At 37.9% G+C, this 24,946-nt stretch overlaps 1 protein-coding gene across 2 annotated transcripts; it reads right to left on the bottom strand.

The window, feature by feature from the left end:
- Positions 1-500: 500 nt before the first annotated feature.
- On the bottom strand, positions 501-24,852 carry LOC110092854 (ent-kaur-16-ene synthase, chloroplastic; the record flags this gene model as incomplete). 2 transcript variants are annotated; one of them, XM_020817548.2, is given in 14 exon segments in its annotated part: positions 501-967; positions 6,320-6,565; positions 6,774-6,915; positions 6,992-7,207; positions 7,288-7,383; positions 7,494-7,606; positions 8,851-9,065; positions 9,169-9,266; positions 9,355-9,475; positions 9,566-9,783; positions 22,709-22,886; positions 22,963-23,278; positions 23,369-23,406; positions 24,701-24,852. In XM_020817548.2, coding segments are annotated over 14 exon segments (2,433 nt in total). In that variant the 3' UTR covers positions 501-643.
- Between the last annotated feature and the right edge of the window lie 94 nt (positions 24,853-24,946).

Genomic DNA, 24,946 nt, shown 5'->3' with positions numbered 1-24,946 from the left:
TGCATGCACATTTTACTTCCTCGAGCATAGTAATGGAAAAGAAAAAGTATGCAAGAAACACACCTTGGTAAGACTTTATTTGAGATGACTTTCTTATTATTTTTTAAAATAACTTTTTAGTATAAAAATTTAAATTTTTTACTATAAAGCTACTTTAAGAAGCAATAATAAAACTGATCCAAACAAAGCCTAAAATATGATTTATTATGTTTATAAATTTAATATAAGACTTCATTTGGGATGGCTTTTATACTGCTTATTAATATGAAGTTTTAGTAAAAAAGCCGTCTCAAACAAAGCCTAAGGCTTCGTTTGGGACAGCTTTTTTATTGCTATCTAAAACAGAGTTTTAGTACAAAAATAAAAAAATTTGTACTAAAACTCCGTTTTAGAAAGCAATAAAAAAGCCGTCCCAAACGAAGCCTAAATCTCATTTGATCCGCATTATTTCTAAAGAACTTTTTTTCATCACCGATTTTATTTTATAAATAATATTGCTGTTTGCTGCAAACAAGTAAAATAAATATTTATTATCATAACTATAAAATTTTCAAAATACAAAATAGAACTTGTCAAATAAGTATCACAGTAATAACTAATGCCACACTTATTTTGATGAATATACCAAATAATATGATTCTTCCTAAGCTTTAGACAGGGAAAGGTGACTGACCTTCAAAGGCTCATGAACAACAGCATTGACAGCACCAACCATTTCCTTAGGCGATGTGAATCCATCATTGTTTCTGTAAAAAAGATGCAGTACTTTGCTCACCTTCCAGAACACTTCCTTGCATGCTCTGGGAACAATGCTTCCCTTGCTCTGGAGAACCAGCCCAAGCAATTCAGCCCTTGTGGATTCTATCACACTCCATGCATCTCTTCTGGCATCTTCTTCAGAAAAAGAGCCATTTCCATGGAGAACAAGCAGCGACAAGTAGTTCAGTTTCCCTTCTGCTTTGTCTCTCTGCAATTGCATCACGGATCTTAATATTTAGAGAGCGAGGAACTGATCAAACATCGATAATGCTTGCAAGATTGAATTTGAGTGCATACTTTTGATTGATCGATAAAACTTAGGTTTCGTTTGGGGCATTTTTCGCACTGCTTTTTAAAACAGTTTTCTAGCACAAAAATTTCAAATTCAAGAAATTTTTATACTATAAAGTTGTTTTAGAAAGCAAAAAGAAAATTGTCCCAAACGAAGCCTTACTGAATTTGGTTATAAGTGCTTTATAAGCGGTTTCAGGTTTGACATATACTGGTTTGAAGGCTTACATGCAACGATAGATAGATAGATATATATAGTTATGCAGGCTGCAAAACTAACAGAAAAAAGTGGGCCTTGTGACCAAAATAAAGAGTTCTGTGTTTGTGTCTGTATACATAGAAGTTTGCAGTCATCTGTTCATTCTCACCCCATCACCAGCTCTTTCATCCGGCAGTAGAACATAGTACAATTCCTTCACTAGTGTGGCAGTGGCAATCCTATCCTGATCATTGAGTAAATATATTACCGTGGTGTTGGCGATCATACAACTTGATTTACAGTCTTGAGATTTCTTAAGGTTTGTTCCAGAAATAGTCATCTGTGATCCTCATGGCCATGTAATCCTAGCGTTGGGGGATCTCACCGAACAAACAAATTTTTGACTGTATTTGTATGTTTGTTGCATTTAACCTCTAATATGTGTAATTTTGTTGTCACCACATTATTTCAAACAACTAATTTCATACCTTTGTGTTAGACCGGTCCATCCGGTTCGACGGGACCAGCTTGCGCCAATTGGGCGGAACTCTTCCGTCTCTAGGAAGAGCCACAAGTTTAGACCAAGCTCAAGGGAGCTGAATAAGAAGAATTTTGATGGGAGTTAAGGAGGGAAATTGAATGTAGGGACTGTTTAGGGATTCTTTTTGATTTGTATGCATTAAATAGTTTGTTTTCTTAAGGTTAGGACATCTTGAATTTGGCTGAAATTTGAAATCACTTAGATCTAGGTTGTCTTTGGGCTCTAGCGACGTCTAGAGATTTAGGAGAGATCGATCATCCTCTCGAATAGAGGGTCAATTTGATGCGGACATCCGACGGTGGACATTAATCAAAGGAAGAAATGAAGATCGACGGCCAATATCTCTTCATTTTTATCTTAGTTTATTAATTGTATTTTTTATTTAATTATGCATTTTCTGTTTTTACCCTTACTTAAGGGTCTTGTCTTATGTAAGCCCAAGGGGCAAAGTTGTCTTTTAATTTCTTTTAAGACCTATATATAGGCCCTTGCTCTTGTATTAGAGAATGATGGATTAATAAAAAAAATTATTTTCTACACTTTGTTCTTGAGAGCTATGAGAGTTCTTAGGAGAGTGGAAGTCCCTATGTGAGGGCAATGAAATACCCACCAGCCACAGGATGTGCCCAGGCTCGTGGTTGAAGTCCCTAGGTGAGGGCATCGCATCACCCGTCAATCGCAGGATGTGTCCTGGCTCACGATTTATCTTCTTTCCCTATCTACTTCCCTCTCTCTTTCTCCACCGATCATCTTCTCCCCGTCCCCTTTCCCTACCCGCCGGCCATGCACCCTAGCCTAGCCGCAGACCACCCCACTAATTGATGTGGACCACAACAGCGTCACCGAGAGGCATCATACCGCATGAATCATTCTCCCACTAGCTCTACTAACCGTTTTTCATTTCCTTGCTGCTTTAAGGCTACTGCAAAATGTTCTCTCTTTTTACTTCTTTTACCAAAGTTAGTTACAAGGTTTTTAGCTTCATAGTTTACATATAGTGAAAGTAAGCAAGAAAGACACAGAGACTTATGTTTATTTTCTCCCCGTAATAGAATAGTGGGTTTTCAATATCCCTATTATCTTCTTCATGTCCGAGCTTTTCAGGTTACACCATTTGGTATCAGAGTCGGTAACCTAGAAATGGCAGAAGGAAGTTCGCAAAGGTCTCCTGACGACTTTCGGAGCTTAGACGTGCTGTGGGCAGTTCAGACTAGCTTCACGCGACGGTTAGATGAATTAACCACTGAATTCTTCAGGCTTTGGTCAGAGATGCGAAGTGACATGGCGGCTCTCAAAATTGCTGCGGGAATCAACGCGAATGTTGGCCCTCAACCCGCGGCGACAGTACCAGCGGGTCGCCCGTTTGTTAATGAGAACCAGATTCCGAGAAGACCTCCTAATGTACTTCCTGAATTTACTGATTCTGAAGATGAGAGAAATGATAGACCCCGCAGGGAAATTCCTGACCCAGCGGATGAAGCTCCAATCAATTATTATGATGCTCCAAGGAAGCAAGGAGGATGACACCGAGAGCAGGCAGAGTTCCGTGTGAAGCTTGATATTCCCTATTTTGAGGGCAGGATGCATGTGGAGGATTATTTGGATTAGAAGCGAGCCGTTGAAACTTTTTTGAATACTTGGAGATTGAACTTGAAAAACAGGTTAAATATGTGGCGTGCCGCTTAAAAGGAGGTGCTGGTGCGTGGTGGATGCAATTACTCCAGAACCAGCGACGAGAAGGTAAAGGGCGGGTTCGAAGTTGGTTTCGAATGAAACAACTCCTGCGGGGACACTTCTTGCCTACAGATTTTGAACATATGTTGTATCTACAATATCAGCATTGTACTCAGGGGCAGCGAACTGTTGGGGACTATGCTGAAGAGTTCTACCGGTTGAGTGCCCGCAACAACCTTAATGAATCTGAAAATCAGTTAATTGCTAGATACATTGGAGGGCATAAGGAAGCTATACAAGACAAGTTGGAGTTAAATTTAGTGTGGACATTATCCCAGGCCGTCAATTTCGCGTTGAAGGCTGAAACTCAATTGCAGAGACATTCCCGTAGTTTTCAGGTTCGTCGCCAAGGTAGTGAGCAGTCTACTGCTCATGTCCAAAAATTACAACCAGCTGCCAATCCAACTAACAACATTACACCGGCTGATGGTAAGGGCAAAGGAGCCAACTGAGTGAACAACAGGGACAATCCATATGTGAAGCCCGTCCCCATCAAGTGCTTCAGATGCCTGCAGCCCGGCCACAAGTCAAATGAATGTCCCAGCATACCCCAAATTCAGATATTGGAAGGTGATAATTTGGATGAAGAGCAAGTTTCTACAGAACAGGACCTCGAGGCCGAAATCGAAAACTTACATGGCGACGAAGGGGATCCTCTAGTTTGCATTCTTGAGAAGATACTGCTTTCCCCTCGCCAACCTGTTCCCTCGCAACGAAATGCATTATTCAGAACCCGTTGTACTATCAACGAAAAGGTGTGTGATCTAGTCATTGACAGTGGCTGCACCGAGAATGTGATCTCACGGTCCGCTGTTCAAGTATTACAACTTAAGACGACGAAGAACCCTCATCCTTATAAAATTAGCTGGATACGGAGAGGTACCGAAATTGTGGTTTCAGAGATGTGTCGTGTTACATTCTCAATTGGGAAGCATTATGTATGCGAGGTGAACTGTGAAATGGTAAACATGGATGTCTGTCATATAATCTTAGGCCGCCCTTGGCAATTTGATGCTAGTGGCGTCCACGAGAGGAGATCAACATTGTAGAGGAGAAAGAGGGGTGCAACGCCGAAGACAACAAGTGCCAACTATGATGAGAAGCCTTCGCCGGAGATGATAAGCTTGCGTTTGAGCTTCAAGTTTAGGAACAAGAAGATGAAGGAGGATTAGGACGGCTCACGGGACTGGGAGGGATGCTAAAAGAGCCAAATAGAAATCATTTTAAGTTCAATTTGGAGTTTTGAAAAACCACCACCAACAACAATAAGCCTTTATCCCACTATGTAGGGTCAGCAACATGAATTCTTTTTCTCCATTATGTCTTGTTAAGAGTCAAATTCTCATTTAAATCTAATAAAGAAATGTCATTTCTAATATTTTCTAACGAAGTCCTTTTAGGTCTACATACCTTTCTTAAGATAAGTCAAATCTAATACATCTACCATTGAATTTAAAATCAACGGTTAAAAATCCATCGCTTTTTGAACCGCCCAAATTTTGAAAACTAACACCAATTTTCTGGTTCAACAATCGAACCATTAGTTCGAGCCGATTATTCCTGGTTTCGTGCGAAATCAGTATTGCAAGAGAATCGAATTGGCTGGCCGACCGGGTCCCGATTCGGGTACGGCCCAATTTTAAAACCTTGTTGTCGTTTACAAATAGATTTTCTCATTATTGTTCGAAATTACTCTTGCTCATGTGCTTTTTCCCAACAATGACTATCACTGTTATGACTTAGAGTGGAAAAAGTCATTTTATCATGAAGGGAAGATGAAAATTATCTTTCCACCGAGACACATTCTCTAACGGATAAAAACAATGCTAAAGGATAGCGCTTACTTATGACCTATCATAAGATTTTAATTTTAATTCTATCAGTTCAATTAATACCTTTAATAAATTTAAAATGTTATTTTTACTTCTATTTTTACATTTACTTTGCAACATTTTTAAATGTCAATCTTCAATACAAAATAATTTTATAAAGCTTTTTTTGGTCAAAATAGAAGTTGAAGTTATTTTATTTCATAATGCATTTTTTTCATGGATCTACTAAAAATAGGTAAACACTATCACATTGCAAAATTCACTTCACATTCATCTCATTTGCAACAAAGCCATCCCCAAAAAAAGCTTGAATGTGCGGAATATGGTGGTGGCTTGTGGTCACTAACCTCTGGTATCCCATGCACTACCAATTAGAAACAGAATATCACAAGAGATTTTTTTGGCCAAATAAGGGCCCGAACTGAGTAAAGCAGGAGTTTTTAAAATTTATGGTCCAATTATGGGCCAACAAATTTTGTCAAAAACCATCCTGGACCTCTTAAGTGCAGTTTTCCCAACCTGCGGCCAAACTCTCAATTTAAGAACACATTCATGTTTATAATATCTTAGCCATTTGGTCTAGTAGTCTCTTATGAGGCTCATCATTCTTGCTATCTTATCCAACAGCTCTTACGTTTAAGCCCAGTCTAATTTCTTGAATTTTGTTGAAATAAGAACATCTTGGTTTCAATGCTCAAATCGCAAATGACTACTATTTATCAGATTTAAGAGCCTAGTTTTGCCCATGCAGCTTTTCTTTTTATTAATTGAGCTATGTTAAATAAGTTTTCTTGCTGGAAATAGTAAAGTCAGCAGAATGACTTGGACCAATGTAATCCAGTAAGAAGCTTTTACGCAGATTGTGTAACATCATTTGACCGACCACTTCAGCCAGACAATTTTGTTTAAAGAAAGCATGTCTTTTTATTGAGAATAAATTAGCGTTCAGAAAAAGCGTCTTACCTCAAAACCTTGAATGTCATTGAGAAGACGACCCAATTTGCTGACAAGTTCAAATAAATTGTAGTATTCTGAAGACGCGATGATGTCCTCTGAAAGCTTGGGACCAACAAAATAGAGAGAAGGTAGAATAACGGGACCTAAAGCAAACGATGGAATTGCATGAGTCATGTATTCATCTATAGTTGGCACTGTATTATTCTTTAGCGAGTCAGCCTCTTTCATCATGGAGTTCATCATAGCTAGCCACTGCCAGTTGCAACACCACGAGTCAAAACCTTCAGCCAAAATAATTAGCCAACGAAAAGTATAGGACCAGATAAGGATTGTGAATGAGGTGATATGAGTGAATTTATTTGGATTCCATTCAATGATGTTTTGACACAAGCTATACATATTCGCTAAATCGATTCAGTGAGTATAGCACTCAAAGCACATCCATAGTTTGAGATCTCACAATTTTAATGATATGGTTGGTGATATCACGCTTTTGGAAGAGAGAAGCCTTTGCTGCAAGCTCAACGCCAGTATTTTGGATAGCGAAAAAAATAGTCTTTACATTTTCAGAGCAGAATTCATTTTCATGAATTCCATGCCACCTGCCAAGGATTGAACCATCATTTGCAAGGAAATATTCGTTATGATAAACACTAAAAAAAAAAAGGATGAATATACTTCTCAACCAGCTTGATAAGGTTTGCTAGTTCTTCAGAGGAACCTCCACCATCAAAAAAATCATCAGTAAAGGTGGTTAGCACACCGCCTTTGGCCAAACATAGGCGAGCACTTGACAGTTCTGAGGAAAAAAGTGTAGCAGCGGCAGAGAGATAACAATATGTCTCTTTCTGCCGAGAAAATCCAAGCTGATCCAGCTTGCTCTCCTTAACCCAACTATTTGAACAAGATTATTTCATGCACAAAGTACAAATAATTTAAGATTAGATCTAAAACATTTAACAAAATGCACTCACCTCTCAAGATACTGAAGCTCTTTCCTATATATCAACTGGGAACTACTGAATGCAGCCACAGCAAGCTCCAGAATGTCATTACTATTCATACTGCACCTGAGAAGAGTTTCCACATACATAAAGATTTTTTTGAAGAGCAAATGAGCATGCAATGTAAGGTTTTCCCCTTTCATCGTACTCAGAACATAAACAAAATAAAATCTTACACAAATGATGTCTTGAGCATCTGCATATTATCTAAATTGCAGTGTTCAATATTTCTTTTGTGTTCCAGCCTTTCCACGTTTGCATAAAAGGGAAACCTGAGAATATAATCAACCTGAAAAAGCAGGATGACAAGGAAACAGTAATCTACAAAATAAAGTTTACAAGAAACCAGTAAGCATCAAAATAACAAAGAAACAAGGGTTCAGAATAGTTAGCATAAAGAAAAACTAGCACAAAATTACTGATTTACAGAACTTCTTAAATGCTAGGCAATTCCACTCATAAAAAAATGATCTGAACAAACTCCATCTTGCATTTTCATTTAATAATTTAAATGTTCACATCTGCCATCTTTTATCCCATTAGTACTCGCTTGTTTTTAAGACCTTTAAGATATCTCAAAAGTCAAAATGCAATCAGTTTGACATTTGAAAGTTTTCTTAACCATCTTCAATTGATATTTTTATTAAACAATTTTTATATTGCGGAAACTGATCTTAAATGCCAGTCATTCAGCAAGCATGTGCACAAGATAAGGGATTAAAATTATATAATCATGAGAAGGTTGCTGGAAGTTTTGATCAGCTGATTGAGACCTGGTAGATCATTTTGGAGTTCCACAGTTGGATAACCCCTAACACACGCACACACACAACTTGTCAACCCTTCAAATTTTACATGGCCTCTAGGGGTGTCAATTTCGTGTCACGGGTCGGGTTCAGGTCGAACCCGAAACTGGCCCGACACTATTTGGGTCAACCCGAACTCGACCCGTTTTTGCAAACAGGTCGATTTTCTGGACCTGAACCCGACCCGCTACAGGTCCGGGTCAACCCGACCCGACCCGAATGATGAGGTGCTAACAAAGAATTGCTAGTTTTCGGGTCCAAAACAGGTCAATCTCCGCTTTTCGGGTCAAAATGGGTCAATCTCGGATTGTCGGGTCAAAATGGGTTTCGGGTCAATTTCGAGTCAAAGGGTCAACCCGAACCCAACCCGATTTTTGAAACGGTTCAAATTATTGAACCCGAACCCGACCCGTTCAAATCCGAAATTTTTGAGTCGGGTTCGGATCGGATTTTCGGGTCAGGTCCAATATTGACACCCCTAATGGCCTCATATATCTTTTTAATCCTCTCTCAACAGCAGTTGATGTAGGAACACTTTCCTACCATGCCTTACCAGGGTTAAAACTCACTTCTGAAATTAAAAACAGCAAGAATTGGGTTCTATGTAAACGCATAACTTTTTTTGGTCTTCCCATTCTAAATCCTATACACAATACATCACAATACCCCTCTGATAATCTTAATAACTTCTAGAAAAAAAAAAAGTGGGAAAGTACAAATCAGCTACCTCTTGTGAAAAATCTAGCGAGTTGATGGCATTATTATCCAGCTCCTCCTCGAGAAAGTGAGTAACCCAGGAGTTCAATTTCTTCAGAACTGGTTCCTCTGGTGAGATCTGAGCCTGTGAAGCCTTGTATAGCTCAATAACAGCATTTAAATCTCTGATATGTCCCTGGACTGTATTCTTGAAGTGCCTAGCATCAGCAAATGGAGATAAAGCATCTGTAAACAATGATGGCGCTCAGAAACATTGAAGCCATAAAAAATGCATAATAATTCCCCTGCAAGGAAGTACACAAGGAATAGCTCATAAAGAATAAATTACCGGAAGACACATCATATCCATGCATACGTAAAATTCGAAATGCCATGGCACAGGTAGCTACGTTTGAATAAATTTCCTCATCACTCTCCACCCAGCATCTGTATCTTGAGTCAAGTCAGGTTTTGGAAAATGCATAAAAGATGTCAAAGACTAACAGACAACTAGAGTTTGCTATCTGATCTTCACCTATAAACTCTGTCCAGAATTCTCCTTATATCATGAGTAAAATGCAGAGAAACTCCAAGTCTCTCAAGTTTATCAACCATGGAAAGATGAGTATGTATTTCCAGAGGGTAGGTTGTTGGAACTGTAAAATACCATGCGTAAGTTTATATAAAACGCCAACAGTACACATGCATTAATTTAAATTTGAAAGGAAACTGAGCACGACCAGTACCTGAGCAGCCAAACTTCTGCAAAATAGAACTCAAGTAATTAAGGGATTTATCATCTCGAATATGGCAAAGTGCAGCAGCAGTTGTTGATGGAGAGTTAAAGAGTGAACCATTTTTTCTTTGATAACTCATGACCTCTTGCCAATCTTGCATTCCACATAGTCCTTCGGCAACAAATGCAAGGTAAGCTTTGCTTCCAACTGAATTTTCCTCAGCCTCTCTTAATAAAAAAGGATAAACAAAAATAAGCATGATTTCTCTCTAATATAACAATATACCACAGTTCATCCATATAATGCAATGGTCTTAATTAAAACGAAACGGATTACAGACTAATTCCTAGCATTGGTAACCAAGCTAGTTATTGCTGATTTGTTATAATAAGCTTATCTCAAGTGAAGAAATTCATGAACAATCTACATCAATGGTTTTCTCGATCTGTAGGCCTAACTAACTAACTAACAACAACAACAATATCAAGCCTTTGTCCCACTACGTGGGGTCGACTGCATGAATCCTTTTTCTCCATTGTGTCCATTTAAGAGTCAAATTCTCATTTAAATCTAATAACGAAATCTCATTTCTAATATTTTCTAATCAAGTCTTTTTAGGCCTACCTCTACCTTTCTTAATATAAGTCAAATCTAATACATCTACTCTCTTAACCAAGTCATCGGAAAGCCGTTGTTTTAGGCGACCAAACCATCTAAGGTGATTCTCTAATCTTATCTTCTACTGGAGCTACTCAAACATTTTCACGTACATGCTCATTTTGTATCCTATCTCTAAGAGTAAAACCACTCATCCACCTAAGCTTCCTCGTCTCTACAACACTTAACTTAATATTATGCTTCTGTTTTAATGGTCAACATTCTGCAGCATAAAACATTGCAGGTCTAACCACCATCTTATAGAATTTCCCTCAAGTTTGAGGGGGGCTTTTCTATCACACAACAAGCCCGATGCATTCGTCCACTTTAACCATCCAACTAGAATTCTACTAATCATATCCTCATCTATTTCACCATCACTCTGAATAATAGACCCAAAATATCTAAAACGTATACTATTACTAATGACTTGATCGCCCAACATTACAATCCCCCCACTAGATCTATTACAACTAAAATTACACCCCATATATTAGATTTTAAATTTACTCAAACGAAAACCTTTAGACTCTGTGGGCTCCGAAAATTCAGCCCCGGCCTCCGCCCACTATTGTTGTGCTTTTTCTTTCGGCGAGGGAGTTTTAATGGAACTAAGTTCCGGGGTAAATTTTGGAAGGGAGATGGGTTTGTAGATAAGACACTACCCAGAGATTTCACCCTCATTTTGTGAGGACTGTATAATCTGAGTTTTGATTTCCTATAGGCGCAAGCCCCTATAGTTAATTACCCTTCCCGATCATAAGAGAGAACTTTCGATTAAGGCTAGTCATCAATCAGATACGTATAAATACGTGTTATCTGGCATATAGTAGTAGCAATGTGGATTGATATTTGAAGAGTTTGGAGATTTGTAAAATTGATATTTAAAATAAAAATTACACCATCTTGCACTTAAAGCAGATGGTGGGGGAATGGATGATAGGCCCGATCAAGATCCCACACGTACCACGTCCTTACTAGCAGGATATTGTTTGAGAATGGATCATAGTCGTATTTTTGACTAGGCATTAGCTCTTTGTAAGCTGAAGTTTATTTCAATTTGTCCACCTCGACAAACTGTTGTAGAGGGTGGATGAGTTTTGCTTTAAGTGTTTGATAGTGTTGTTTCGATTTTAAATATTTTGGATTTTGGAAATTTCTGGAGTTTTGGATTTTTATGGGTATTTGGATGGAATTTTGAGTATTTGGAATGGACCCCTCCGGTTGAGATTTATTGTTCAACATGGCCTATGAGGGGGATATTTTCTTTTTATAGCTTGAACCTTGTCGACTCTATCAACTTGCTAATAGAGAATAGGGTTTTGTAGGCTTTGTGTGATCTATTAGTGAATTTATATTGTGATAGGCCTTCAAGGCCTAATATGAATGTATTGAAAAAAAATACACCGGTCGCCACAACCGTGTATTTGTTTGAAGGTTCGAACCCTATCAACTCCTATTGATCCGCATAGAAGGATCAAGTTCTACCTTAAATTCACTTATCGACCAGTGCAGCATTCATAGGCGTCACGTGTGTACCAATAACACGCTCGCCGGGGCCCATGCGGGTCGAGATTGTATTTTCTTCTTTAGTGTACCTATATGTATACAAATTACTGTGCATGTGCAGGGGTATTTTGAAATAATTGTAGTCGTGCAGGCAATTGCCATCTAAATATACAACATTTCATCTAAGAGCTCATACACGCCTTCTGTCCGTTAATACGAGTGTTGCGGATCCGATGGCGGTATGGTCTTGATGTTATGAGGCATTTCCTCATCTTGATGTTGACTCCCCCTTTCTCATTCTCCGGGGAGGTTCTTCTGGACTTGGAAATCAATGACCATTGCTTTGAAAAGAATTCCTCTCAGGATCTTTAATGTAGTAGACTTGTTACTTCCGGTGTTTGTGGACACTAGAACTATTTTCTTCTTAAGTATAGGACTAAGAAGAAGCTTTGGAACACCAAGAAGTTTAGTTCTAATTTGTTCAAACATCTCTTCCATTCTGCCAAGAGGTGTCCTTCGCCGTACGTCGAGTTGCCCTCGTACCTGACGTACTCGTAGACCTTAATCACCGTTGTCGTAGGTGACATCTGCACTTGTGTCCACAAGGGTTCGTGTACTTACGATATACCCATTGTTGTTATCCACAAGTGGGTCGTGTTCATTTGCATACGACCCATTGTATTCCACTACGACCTCCTGGAGATATCCATAGAAGAGTCGTTGTCCCTACATCATATCCACCTTTCACCAATCTTAGGTGGTTTTCATGATTACACTTGTTTGTAGGGATGGGTCTTCCACTATTGATCTATAGAGTAGCCTTCTTTTACCAACAAGTAACATTGACTGTGTTGGAGATATCAATAGTGCATGTAGGACACACGTATGCTTTATGTAATCATTTGTTGTCCTTGTAAGCATGTTGCACTTGATTTCATGGAGAAGATTGTAAGGGTCCACTATGTTCTTTGTTCATACGCATTGAGGTCTTGTAGTGTACTTGCTCGTATCTTGATTCGTCGTATGTCTTGTAGGGGAGCGGGGCATTCGTTTACAATCAAATGATATTGATTATGCAAAGACTGCATTTGCTTTGGATTCTTCGAATACACCTTTATTGCTAACCCATTACATGTTGGATTCTTTTGTCGCTCGTAGATGAGCCATGTTGAATGCAACAAGTCCTTTGTTGTTCAAGTTTGATTCAAGTCCAGATGTTCAAGTAAAGTTTGGATTTGCAAATCTTGGCACAAATCCTTGCTTGAGCAGCTGTGTATTTAGACGCCAATTTGTTCATTCATCCACAGCCCCAGTCCTATGTATTCCATCGGACCCGAGTTCAAGGTTCAATTCATGCTTGAGTCTTGTATGTTGTTATGGGTTCAGCTCTTTGCATCTCATTCAATCTCAAGCTCCTTGACTCCCCTCTTTTTTCTTAAAAATTCAGGTTCTTTGCATTTTTTCACTTGGGTTCAAGTTATGAGATATTCCTTAACATTCCATTAAAGTTTTGATATCATTTTCAAGTCAAGTTCGTTATAATTGTCCCAAGTCACAATCTTGAGTCATTGTTCTTTCAAATATTTTGTTATTCAAATTGCAAGCTCATCCTTATGTTCAAATTGTTAAGTCAAGTTCAAGCTCCTTGTAGTCTTGTTGAGCTCAAGTCCTTGCCTGAGTTCAAGTAGCAAACTCAAGTTATTGTTCTTGTTTGAACTCAAGTACATTTCAGGCTCCTGATGAACCTCTTCCATTTGTTCGAGTCCCCTGCTATTCAAATTGCAAGTTCATATTCAAGCTCTTTGTTCTTATGATTTGATTTTCAAATCAAATGCAAGTTCAAGTCTTATATTTTTCAAATTTATTTGAATTTAAGTTCATTTAGGTTTGAATTAGCTTAGGTCAATTGCATCAAGTTCATAAGTCCTCTACGAATGTTCAATCAAGTTCAAAGGTTCACAAGTTTGAGTTCGAGTTCGGTTGTCCTTTGAGTTCAATCAAGTCCAAGTGTAACATTACGTTCACCCGAAATTTCGACAGCCTCCCAACGTCTCCCTCGTTTAGAGGCAAACTACAGGAAACTGGGTCTTTCCCACCACGCTAAGAAAAGCGTGTATGGTAGGTGTCCTCGAACGAGGACACCGCGGCCGTGTATTTTTTTTGATCCCCCACCACGCTAAGAAAAGCATGCATGGGTCTTCGGTACCTGTTGCAAAGGAAAGACAGTTGTTTCCTCGCAAGCGGGTACTTATGGGTATCCCCACTTCGTCGTACGCATCGCACCGGTTTCTTATCCCACCACGCTAAGAAAAGCGTGTATAGACTGTTTTCCGGTGCGCTACGAACTCTGAAGAAGAGACTTTAGATGATCATCCGATTCGTCGAGAGCACCGCGACGAAATTCCTCCCACCACGCTAAGAAAAGCGTGTATAGATGGTCGTTTTTTCACATTGCAAGCGTCGAAAGCGGGTTCTCGGAGTTTTAGGATTTAAGAGTTTATACCTTTGCAAATGGCGATGATGAGGTTGGCACACATATCAAGATGAATATTTTCTTATCTTTCTTTTTTTGCTTTTTTTCTCTCACATACACAAATAAGTATAAATATTCTAGAGTGGCTCTAGCATCGAACTGGAGTCGAGGGAGGTAGAAGAAGCTGCGACTTGGTTTGGTCATGGGTTAGGGTCGAACCGAGAGTAGCTCCTGGGATGTGGAGTTGGAAGAGGAGAGGGAGGTGTGAGTTCCCTCGCCTTTTAACAACGCGAATAGAGCAAGAAACGAGAAAATGTCGCATGATTTACGTCGGATTTGCGGAGAAGTGACGCGAACGGCGCCGAATCGGCGCGATCTCGACATGATTTGAAGATCCGATGGGTTTGAGGTATGTATGCAGGATTTTTACTTTGCTTTCTTCTCTCTTTTGTTCCTTTGGGTATAACATGAAGGTCAACAGACTCTAAGGTTGACCTCCATAATTCAAGTTTACCTTCAACTCCCTCTCTAGTCTTATCAACAAGAATTAGTGCAAGCCTAAAATTTCTACCTAATTTCCCTGTTATAGTGTGGATTTCAACATTTCCGTTATTTGAGGACAAGTTGTCAAACTTGGTTTCGGGTACTTCCCTACCAATAGAGTTTTGGTGATTTTGGCTATCTTTTAATTTCAATTTAAACTTTTTAAAAAATAAAATTTTGAAAAATGTTTATTCACTTCCAGGAATTTATAAAGTTGAAGATTATGACAATTTTTTACGAAGTTTTTGAAGATTCCTTTATGATAACGCTAGTTTAGCCCATAGTTTTTTTTCCAAAACTTTCTAATAAGTTAAAGTCGCAGCAAATTCGTTTGAAAATGGCCAACAACTATTAGGTTTTAACTAAGTAGGATTTAGTAAATCCTGTAAATTCAAATTACTAAATTCTAAGAGTGATAAATGTTGAAAACTATTTGGCAAAAAAATATTAAATCCTGAAAATCTTGTGAAACTATTTGGCAACGTAACTAATAATTTAAGGAGTTATAGTTCATAAAAAATTTAAATTTAATTTGTGTTTTAAATATAATTTACATTTTAAATGTGAGTCATTTATTAATTCAAATTTAAATTATTGTCAATAAATTACAATTACAAATAATATAATTAGAAGCTAGCTTAATTATCAAATGATTTAATTAATAGTTTAATTAAGAATTGCATTAAAGAGGGAAAAACCCAAAATTAAGAAAAGTTGATAGAAGCGAATTTGTATATGATATTCTTCTCTATTATTGCATGTCTATTTCTATAATTTCTCTTCTCTTATTTCTATAATTTCTCTTATTATTTTCTACTAAGCATTTCATGCCTTTGAAGGCCTTCTCAATCATAAACATACAATATTCCACCAAGAGTGGAGTAATCATTCTCATGAATTGGGTTGGCTTTAACTTCAAGAATATCACAAGTCATTGGTCTCCAAAAACTCTCGGGACAACAAGTATCGATGTTCCTGTCATGGCTTATGCCAACGTCATCAAGGGCTGAGTCCGCAACTTGTTAGTGATTTCGATAGGTTGAGCTATAGAGACCACTAAAGTTATTCCCATAGTCAGCATATGATAGAAATTATAAAAAGGTTAACTTCTTTATTTGAATGATCATAATACTAGTACAAAGACCTCCGTAATTATCTTGCAATCAATTTAGTGCAAGTAGAGCAAGCACAACAAGAACGACAGCTAAATAATGTCGATGTCGCACAAATCGAGTTTGAAACACCTCCATCATAGTCGAAGCCGCTCAAACATCTCCCATTTGTGAAATCGAATGCACCAAAGAGTCCATAACTTCTAAATCACCAAAGAAGGCCGCTCAAAGACGATTCAAACAAATGCAATAAAAATTATGGACCTCTGTTTAAAATTGCGCAACGAGAGGCGCGCCTCTGCGCAATTTTTGCCAAAAACGCCTTGAGGCGAACGCAATTCAAAGAGATGTTGAGGCGTACGCCTCACAGTAGCTGAGGCGCGCCTCTATTGCGTTATTGCGCAATTTATAGAGAGGCGTGCGACTCAGCCTAGTGGCCCCACCCACTTAAAATGAACTTGGCATTTCTCCCACACCCGATCGGCCCTCCTCATTCCCGAAATTAGTCGCCCGTAAGCTGCTGTTCGCGGAAAACAGAGTGCGCACGGTCGGCCTCCAATCCCGCCGCTCCTCCCGCCGGCGCCGCCTCTCTCCGGCGAAGTGGAATCTTCCGGCCGCCCTCTAGGAGTACTCCACATTGAATTTTAGGTATTTTTATTAAGTTTAGGGATATATTTTTCATGTTTAAGAAAAACTAGGGTTTAGGTTTTTTTGATTGAACATTGTCTATTCACAATAAAAAATTGCACCAACGTGTCTGGAGAATCAAAGTTACTCAGAAAGGACACTTATATTAATTGGGTTGCCACACAAAGGTGAAACACAAAATTTGCCAGCGCACAAAGTAACAACATAAATTTCAATAAGCACAAAAAAAGAAGAGTCGCACAAAAATACAATGGTGGTATTTTAATTATTTTATTATCATTATTATCATTATCATTATTATTATTATTATTCAATAATAATAATATTGATAAATCCCAACCGTCCCTTGGCATTTTGATCCCACGGTTATGATGGGGATCCATGGGAGGCTCAGCTGGATTGCGCCGATCTCCGCCGTCCCTTAGCATTTTTGTAACACCCCACGATACCTCTTAAGAGTAACATAGTGTCATAGAAATGAACATAACATTCAATCATTTTCTTTTATCCTTCCTCACAAAATTTCATATTTGAATAAAACATCCAACTACATTTTCATTTATTTAGTAAACGGATGCATCTAGTTAATCAAAATTTCATAACATAAATATTTACAGAGCCAGTAAGAAATTCAAAAGAGTACAACACTGAATAGTCTACATATCTCAATGTAAACTTACAAACAAAGTTAAAAACTAGCATATAAAATGAAAGAACTTAAAACTTATTCTGCTTCGACATTTTCCTTTTCTTTTCTTGTAACAACAGTCAGTATAAAAAGAACTGGTGAGCAATGAGGCTCAATAAGTTATGCAAATTAACTAGCAGTTAAATTACATGATTAAATTCATAATATTGAAATCATAAATTAACAAACTTGACATTATTTATAAAACATCATAAAATGATATTTAGCTTTAACACTTACTTCCTTTAAAGTCTATATTGAATATCAATATTAGTATTTTAAAGATTTGGCTAAACTTTCATCAACATGTTCAATTAAACATGAAATTATCGTCATTGAATAACATAGAGGTCTATTTTGCCTCACCTGCTATGCAGGTATCATATCTCTGGGATCCCTTTTACATCACCTAAAATGCAGTGTCATACATGGGGACCCTTTTTCCCCACATGTATTGGTAAGTTGTACATTATTTTATAGCCAATCTTTTCTAATTATTGATATTCAATATATTTTACAACATAGTAATTCATACTTGACTTGACATGAACAAAATTCCATAAGAATCTGTCTCTTACTATACTTACATACCAGGATGTATTGGCAACATGAAATTTAATGAGTTCTTTACAATTTATTATCAACTAGAAAAATATTAAAATAATCACCATAAATTTTATTTTAAACTTCAATGATATATGTATGCAAGTGATCGATCATACATAAGAACTTGGAAGTATACTCATTTTCATTATTGGAATATTCATAATGCATTTATCACTTCAAATAAATCAAGTGATATATATATATATATATATATATATATTGAATTCCACTATGTCGAATACTACTACAGGAAATCCTGCACTATGCTGAAACTCTGTTATAGTTAGGGGTGTCAATATTGGACACGACCCGAAAATCCGACTCGAACACGACATGGAAATTTTGGGTTCGGGTTAGAGTTTTCGACCCGTTTCAAAAATCGGGTTGGGTTCAGGTTAACCCGAAAATCCAAAAATGACCCAAATTGACACGCTAACCGAGCTACCCGGGTGACCACCGCTGCCCGTGGCTAATCCCGCTTGGCCGCATGACCCCCCACCCCCCCAACCCCGCTTGCCTGCTGACCGAGCTGCCGCGTGACCAATCACCGCTGCCCAAGGCCCATCCTGCCCCTGCCCCGCTTACCCGCCGCTGCCCGTCAGCCCGTGGCCAATCACGCTGTCAACCCGGCTCGCCCAGTCACCTGCGTGTCCAGAGGTCTGCGTGATCGTGTCCAGACACGCATGCGAGCTAGCCAAGCTGGTCGGCTACCGTGTCCAGGCCCGTGACCGCGTCCAAGACCGCCAGCTCCAACTGTCCGGTCGCCGGCGTTCGGCCTCTGGCATCCCGTCGCCCATGTTGGTATCCGCTTTCGAGTCGTGCTGAGTTGCCCTAAACCCGAAGCGGGTCGGGTTCGCAAAACCAACCCGTTTGTAAAAATGGGTCGGGTTCGGGTTGACCCGAACAGAATCGGGTCAGTTCCGGGTTCGACCTGAACCAGACCTTTGTCTCGAAATTGACACCTCTTACTACAGTGCCTCACCCGATTTTCCTCAGTTGGCTTGCGTGAAATTCAAAATGAAGGAATAGGGATAAGAGACCCACCAAAACACCTATTCAAAATATATAGAATTAACTGCCATCTTACATTCACATCCCATGGAAACACCTATTCAAATATATATAATTAACTAATTTCAATTAAAGTTTTACTTAATATTAATGATAATATTGACTTAATATTAATTAACTAGTAAGTAAAAAATTAATTTATTTAACACTTAATTAAACTAAACAGCATTAATTAAAATAATATTTTGAATTTTTCATTACCTGATTTTTTGGATATTACAATTTTGATCCCACGGCCAGGATTGGGATTCGTGAGAGGCTCACCTGTATTGCGCCGATTTCCTTCCATATTTAGGTGGCTGAATTTAGGAAGGATTAGCAATTATGTATAATTCTGTAATTATTTGTTTCTTTATTAAGATATCTTGAATAAATCTATAAATATGAATAGGTTTGAGCAATAATATTAAGCTTTTTCCCTCTCCAATTCTCTGAATTTCACATGGTATTAGAGCCTAAAGAGATATAATCAGTGAGTTCCCCCACCTTCCTTCATTGCCATTCTCATTAAGAGACTAAAGAGAAGGAAGCGCAGAGGAGCAAACATCCTTCATTACCAGCCTTCTCTTGTTATCGCTACTACTCTTATAATCAACACAGCCTTCATTATTGCCCTGTACCTTGCTAACTTGATTAATATAACCTTCATCACTATCCTTTTCCACCAAAATGTCTGAAACAAATTCCTCCCAAAGCTCTATGAGGAACACTATGGTGCACCAAGGAAGATTAGACCTCCAAAATATGCAACCTTCCTATCGCTTAAATGGAAAAAATTACTTGAAGTGGTCTTAATTTGTGAAGGCTTATTTGAAAGGGAAAGAAAACATGAATAACCTCCTTGGGATAGGACCAAAAGAAAATCCTAATTTTTTAGCATGGGATGAAGTAGACTCCATGATCATGTCATGGTTGTCGAATTCCATGACTCAAAAAATTACTGATATTTTCATGCCCCTATCAATTGCAAAAGACATGGGATGTCGCTAGACAAACCTTCTCAAAAGCTCGAATTATTGCACAAATCTTCAAAATTAAAGTTAAGATGGGAAGCACAAAACAAGAAAGCAGTCTGTGACTGAATATGACACTCTCCTTCAAAACTTATGGCAAAAACTTAATCACTATAGATGCATAGAGACTAAATGTCCAAAAGATGTTATTATCCTGAAAAACTTTATTGAGAAAGATAGAGTGTATGACTCTCTTGCAGGATTAAATACGGAGATTGATCAGGTAGGAGTTCAGATCCTTGGCAAAGAGGAGACACCTTCATTAAACCAGATCATTTCTCTCATTCATGCTGAGGAAAGTCGACGAGGGGTAATGCTGGAATCAAAGATAGTTGAAGGTTCAACAACGGTATCAACCAAAGAGACACCATCGAAGGAAAAAAAATATAAGAATTCCTCAAAATCTAAAGATAGACTCCATTTGGTGCAACTATTACAAGAAATCAAGGCACACAAAAGAGACATGTTGGAAGATACATGGAAAACTCTCAAGTGGTGGAATCAAAGAAGTAGACAAAGGGCACGTCATAAGCCAACACTACAACAAATGAGCTCAACACAAAAACATAGTCCAAATTCAGATAACTTAATAAAGAATATATTGATAAACTAAAACAACTTCTGGTATCCCTTGAAAAATCACCTGCATCTTATTCTCTTGCACTTTTAGGTAAGTTTCCTATATCCATTGAATTAAGTGCCTATAGAAATCATTCGAAAGAATTATGGAACATTGACTCAGGAGCCACAACTCACATGAGATACTCTACTACCCACTTCATCAACTATACTCCTTGCTCAAGTGATAAAAAAATCATCACTGTTGATGGTTCTCTTGTCACAATAGTAGGCAAAGGAGACATACCCTTATCTCCCTCCCTCACTTTGAAAAATGTGCTCCACGTATATCAATTATCCACAAATCTAATATCCATATAAAAACTTACCAGTGATTATAATTGTTAAGTCTTATTTAACCCTACTTATTATTTATTTCAGGACCAGGAATCGGGAAAGAAGATTGAACTTGCTAAGGAGAGAGATGGACTGTACTACTTGGAAGAGTTGAAAAAATCTAATATTATCAATAATGGCTACTCTATGTTATCCCTATTTGATAAAAATCTACTAATTGACTTCACAATTTTATATTAAAACGTCTATCTTTTGATGTCTTAAGAAATATGTACCCAAAATTTTTTTATAAGTTGAAAAATAAATCTTTTCATTGTGAAATTTGTGAGTTAGTCAAGTATAAATGAGTTTCTTTTCCAAACAAACATGAGAGATGTAATACTCCATTTTACCCTTATTCATAGTGATATCTGGAGACCCCAAAAAATCCCTAACATCTTAGGGCCTAATGGTTTGTATCCTTCATTGATATTGCACTCGAGTTTCTTAGATCTTTCTTCTAAATAAATTCAATGCTAGCACTATCCTCCCCATTTTTCATACCATGATCCAAAATCAATTCGGGCTAAAAATAAAAAAATTTCATTCCGACAATGCTAAAAATTACTTTAACCAAAAATCTATCCTCCTTTAAAAAAAATGTATCATTCATAAGTCTTCTTACATTCACATACCACAAAAAAATAGGATTGTAAAAAGGAAAAATGGTCATTTTCTAACCTCCACCAGTGCACTTTTATTCCACCAAAATGCACCCAAATCCTATTGGGAAAAGCCCTTCTAACTGCCACATATCTCATAAACCGACTACCTTCAAAGACCTTGGGACTAAAAACATCAATGGATATTCTATCCTCTTTTTATCCCGAATTCCGAACTCATAATAACCTTACACCTAGAATCTTTGGTTACATTGCCTATGTTCACATTCACAGTAAAAATAGAGGAAAATTAGATCCAAGAACACTCAAATGTATTTTTGTTGGATATTCATCCACCCATAAGGGTTATAAATGTTATCATCCCTCCACCAAGAAAACTCTTGTATTTGTTGATGTTATCTTTGATGAACAAAAACTCCTATTTCACCAAACCTCATCTTCAAAGGGAGACTGAAACCTGGGAAGATGAGGAAAGTGAGCTTGCCCTTCTTGCCATTCCAGCTCCACCTCAAACCAATCCACCTAAACCTAAAATTAAAACTAGAAAAACTGAGGACAAAGCTATTATGGATAACAGGAGGTTTGGGCAAGTGTATTTCAAGCATGTAAATCCAAATTATGCTCCAAAGCTTATCCAAGAATCTAAACTATCTCCTGAAATTAAGGTAAACACAAGTTCACCAAAATAAAATCTTTCTTGTACCCTATAACCAACTTTGTATCCTTGTATAACTTCTTACATTCACACAAGAATTTTCTAGTACCACTAAATGATATTCATATACTTAATGATATTTTTTAAGCCTTATCTGATGAAAATTAAAAAAGTGTCATGAAAAATGAAATGCAAGCCTTGAAGAAGAACAATACTTGGGTGATCATCGACCTACTGGCAGGAAAAAAATCAGTCAAATGCAAATAGATGTTCTTTGTGAAATAAAAAGCCAATGATAGATTGGAAAGATATAAGGCAAGACTGGTGGCGAAAGGGTACACTCAAACGTACGACATTGACTACCAGGAAACCTTTACACCTATGGCCAAGATGAACACCGTGAGGATCCTACTCTCACTAGCAACTAATTACAATTGGCATATGGAATACCAAGATGTCCAAAATGCATTCCTATATTCGAACTTCAGAATGGCAAGCGTCCAGTATTTGCTTGAATCAAATATATTGTTTCTCTAAGGAAATTAAATACTTGAAAAATCCAAGTAATTGCGAAACATTACTCTGCAAAGAGCTTCATACCTTCTAAGTTCTAATTCTCTCTTGGAAAACATGGCATCTATGTCACATTCGCTCAAAGGAAGATCCAACCCCATTTCTAGTGCATAATTGATCATACCGGGAAATATAATATTAAAGCCAACAGGAGATAGTTGTTGCTCATTAATGCTGGAGAAGTTTGATCCAATGAAGGAGAGCCCTGCAATGGAGATACCAAGTCTCATTTAAATCCATAACATGTATTAATGCTTAAGCGGAGGTTCTTTTACAAGTACCTTTTTTGACATACTCCTCACCAACATTCCATCGCCTAAGTGCCAGCACACAAGCCAAAGTGGATGACAGAGCATCTTTGGTAAAAGAATGTTTGCGCTGAGTGTTTGTGGTAAAAGAAAGTTTGTGATGTGTAGGGGCCCACGAACCATCAGAATGCTGATTATCTATTATCCAATCAACACATTCAGGAAAGAAAGGAGTTCTAGGAAATCTTGCAGATGGGACCATCGCAACCCAAGCAGTATCATAAGCAGACACTGAGAGTTCTACCTTTACTAGCCTCTCCCTAATTTTTTCCAAGGAAGCTTTAGAGTTCTGCAAATCATTTCAAACTTTTTGGCTCAAGTAACGATCCATAATTACCAAAATCATAACACTCTTACTGAGTGAAGATGCTTTTCATACCGCAAGTGGATCATCAGCACTGAGAATATTATTTAGTCCTTCATCAAGAATCGTTGTCAGCAGAAATAAAAATCATGAAATCATGAAGAACATAATTAAGACAAATGAATATAGGTCAAGTTCAACGAAAAAAAAAAAAAGATGCTAAAGTGTTCATTTCATGTTAAAGAACAGCCATCAGAAAAACAGAGAATCGCATGGAAACTTAAACAAATAGGTGAAAATTGTATGAGTGCTGAAAAAAAGGAAAATGAATAGAAAAAGAATGTACAACTTCCAGTCTTCATTCAACACATTTCAACGAAAAATTCAGAGCCATTCTTTGTATTTCAATTCCCATGTTAATTTGTTCGGTCATTTACCCAGATAAGTTTTGAGGTTTGAACGTGCTCATGCAACTCGGCTTCTTCAAGCAGAAAAAAAAAATGAAAGGCAATGCAAAGCATATCTAGGTCAAGTTTTGTGCTTAAAAATCAATCCTGTAGAGTGCATATTAATCACAAGCATCTTATTATTTTTCATCTCATACACGAAAATAGTTAAGTAGATAGTAGAATGCAGGATTTTTATGTGGAAATTTCAGAAAGAAAAACAACAGAGCTCCAACTCCAATTTGACTATAAAAAAAGTTACTACGCGCCACCCTTTCCGTAATTGGAGGTGCCAATACAAAGCAAGAGGATACGATATTTATTGTTGTCAGTAATTGTGATAATCAACGTACCCAAAGGTAGCTATAGCGCTAATCTTACAGGAGATGGCAATATCGCAACTACAGTGCAGGTCTAATAAGAGATTGTTGCATCGTAAGTCTTAAGAGATATGGATAAGGTGCTGGTCTTAATAATATAGATATGGTGCATTTCTTATGGGAGATCACTATAACACCATTTTTTCTTATGACAAAATAGCTCTTAAGAATTCTTTATCCCAAGCTACGCTCCTCTCCATCTATGGCTATCCTTTCATTACGATAATTTCTTCAAAACTACTGCTACAGTGATGGAAAGAGGACACATCGACATATGAATACCAGATGATGAAACTCGCTGCCTACGATTGGCCAACAGCTAGAAAGGCAGCGTCCATTCATAAAGATGGCAACAAAAGCATTGCACGCAGGAAAAATTATCTACCATGGCAACCAAATTTTAGAAAACGATCAGGGCGTGAAGATGGCTATATATAAACAAGGTTTACAAATCAAAGACGGATAGGACAAAAGAAATGCACGAAAAACCCAAACCCAAGCTCTCAAACCCTGCAAATAAAATAACGATAGATCGGTCTTTCTAGCAAAATATAAAAAAATACAGAGATCCAACAAAATACCTTGAGGGCCGTCTGCATTGACCTCCGAGCTCCGCTCGAAAGCGTACGAATTAATACGGGACTTTCCCACGCCAGTGAATGCGCCGACCGGAGGAGCAGCAAAAGCAAACATAGTAATCGGTAGATGATCCCCAGAGCTTCGGCTACCAAGAGATCTTCTGTGGGAGGAAATCTTGCCCAGTGCATGCGCGTTTGACTTTATTGTCCTAAATGTCCCAAAAAAAAAAAAAAAAACCAACCGATTAA

This window comes from Dendrobium catenatum, unplaced genomic scaffold, assembly GCF_001605985.2.
Source record: "Dendrobium catenatum unplaced genomic scaffold, ASM160598v2 fragScaff_scaffold_697, whole genome shotgun sequence".
Taxonomy (NCBI): domain Eukaryota; kingdom Viridiplantae; phylum Streptophyta; class Magnoliopsida; order Asparagales; family Orchidaceae; genus Dendrobium; species Dendrobium catenatum.
This window is presented reverse-complemented; position numbering and strand designations above follow the sequence as displayed.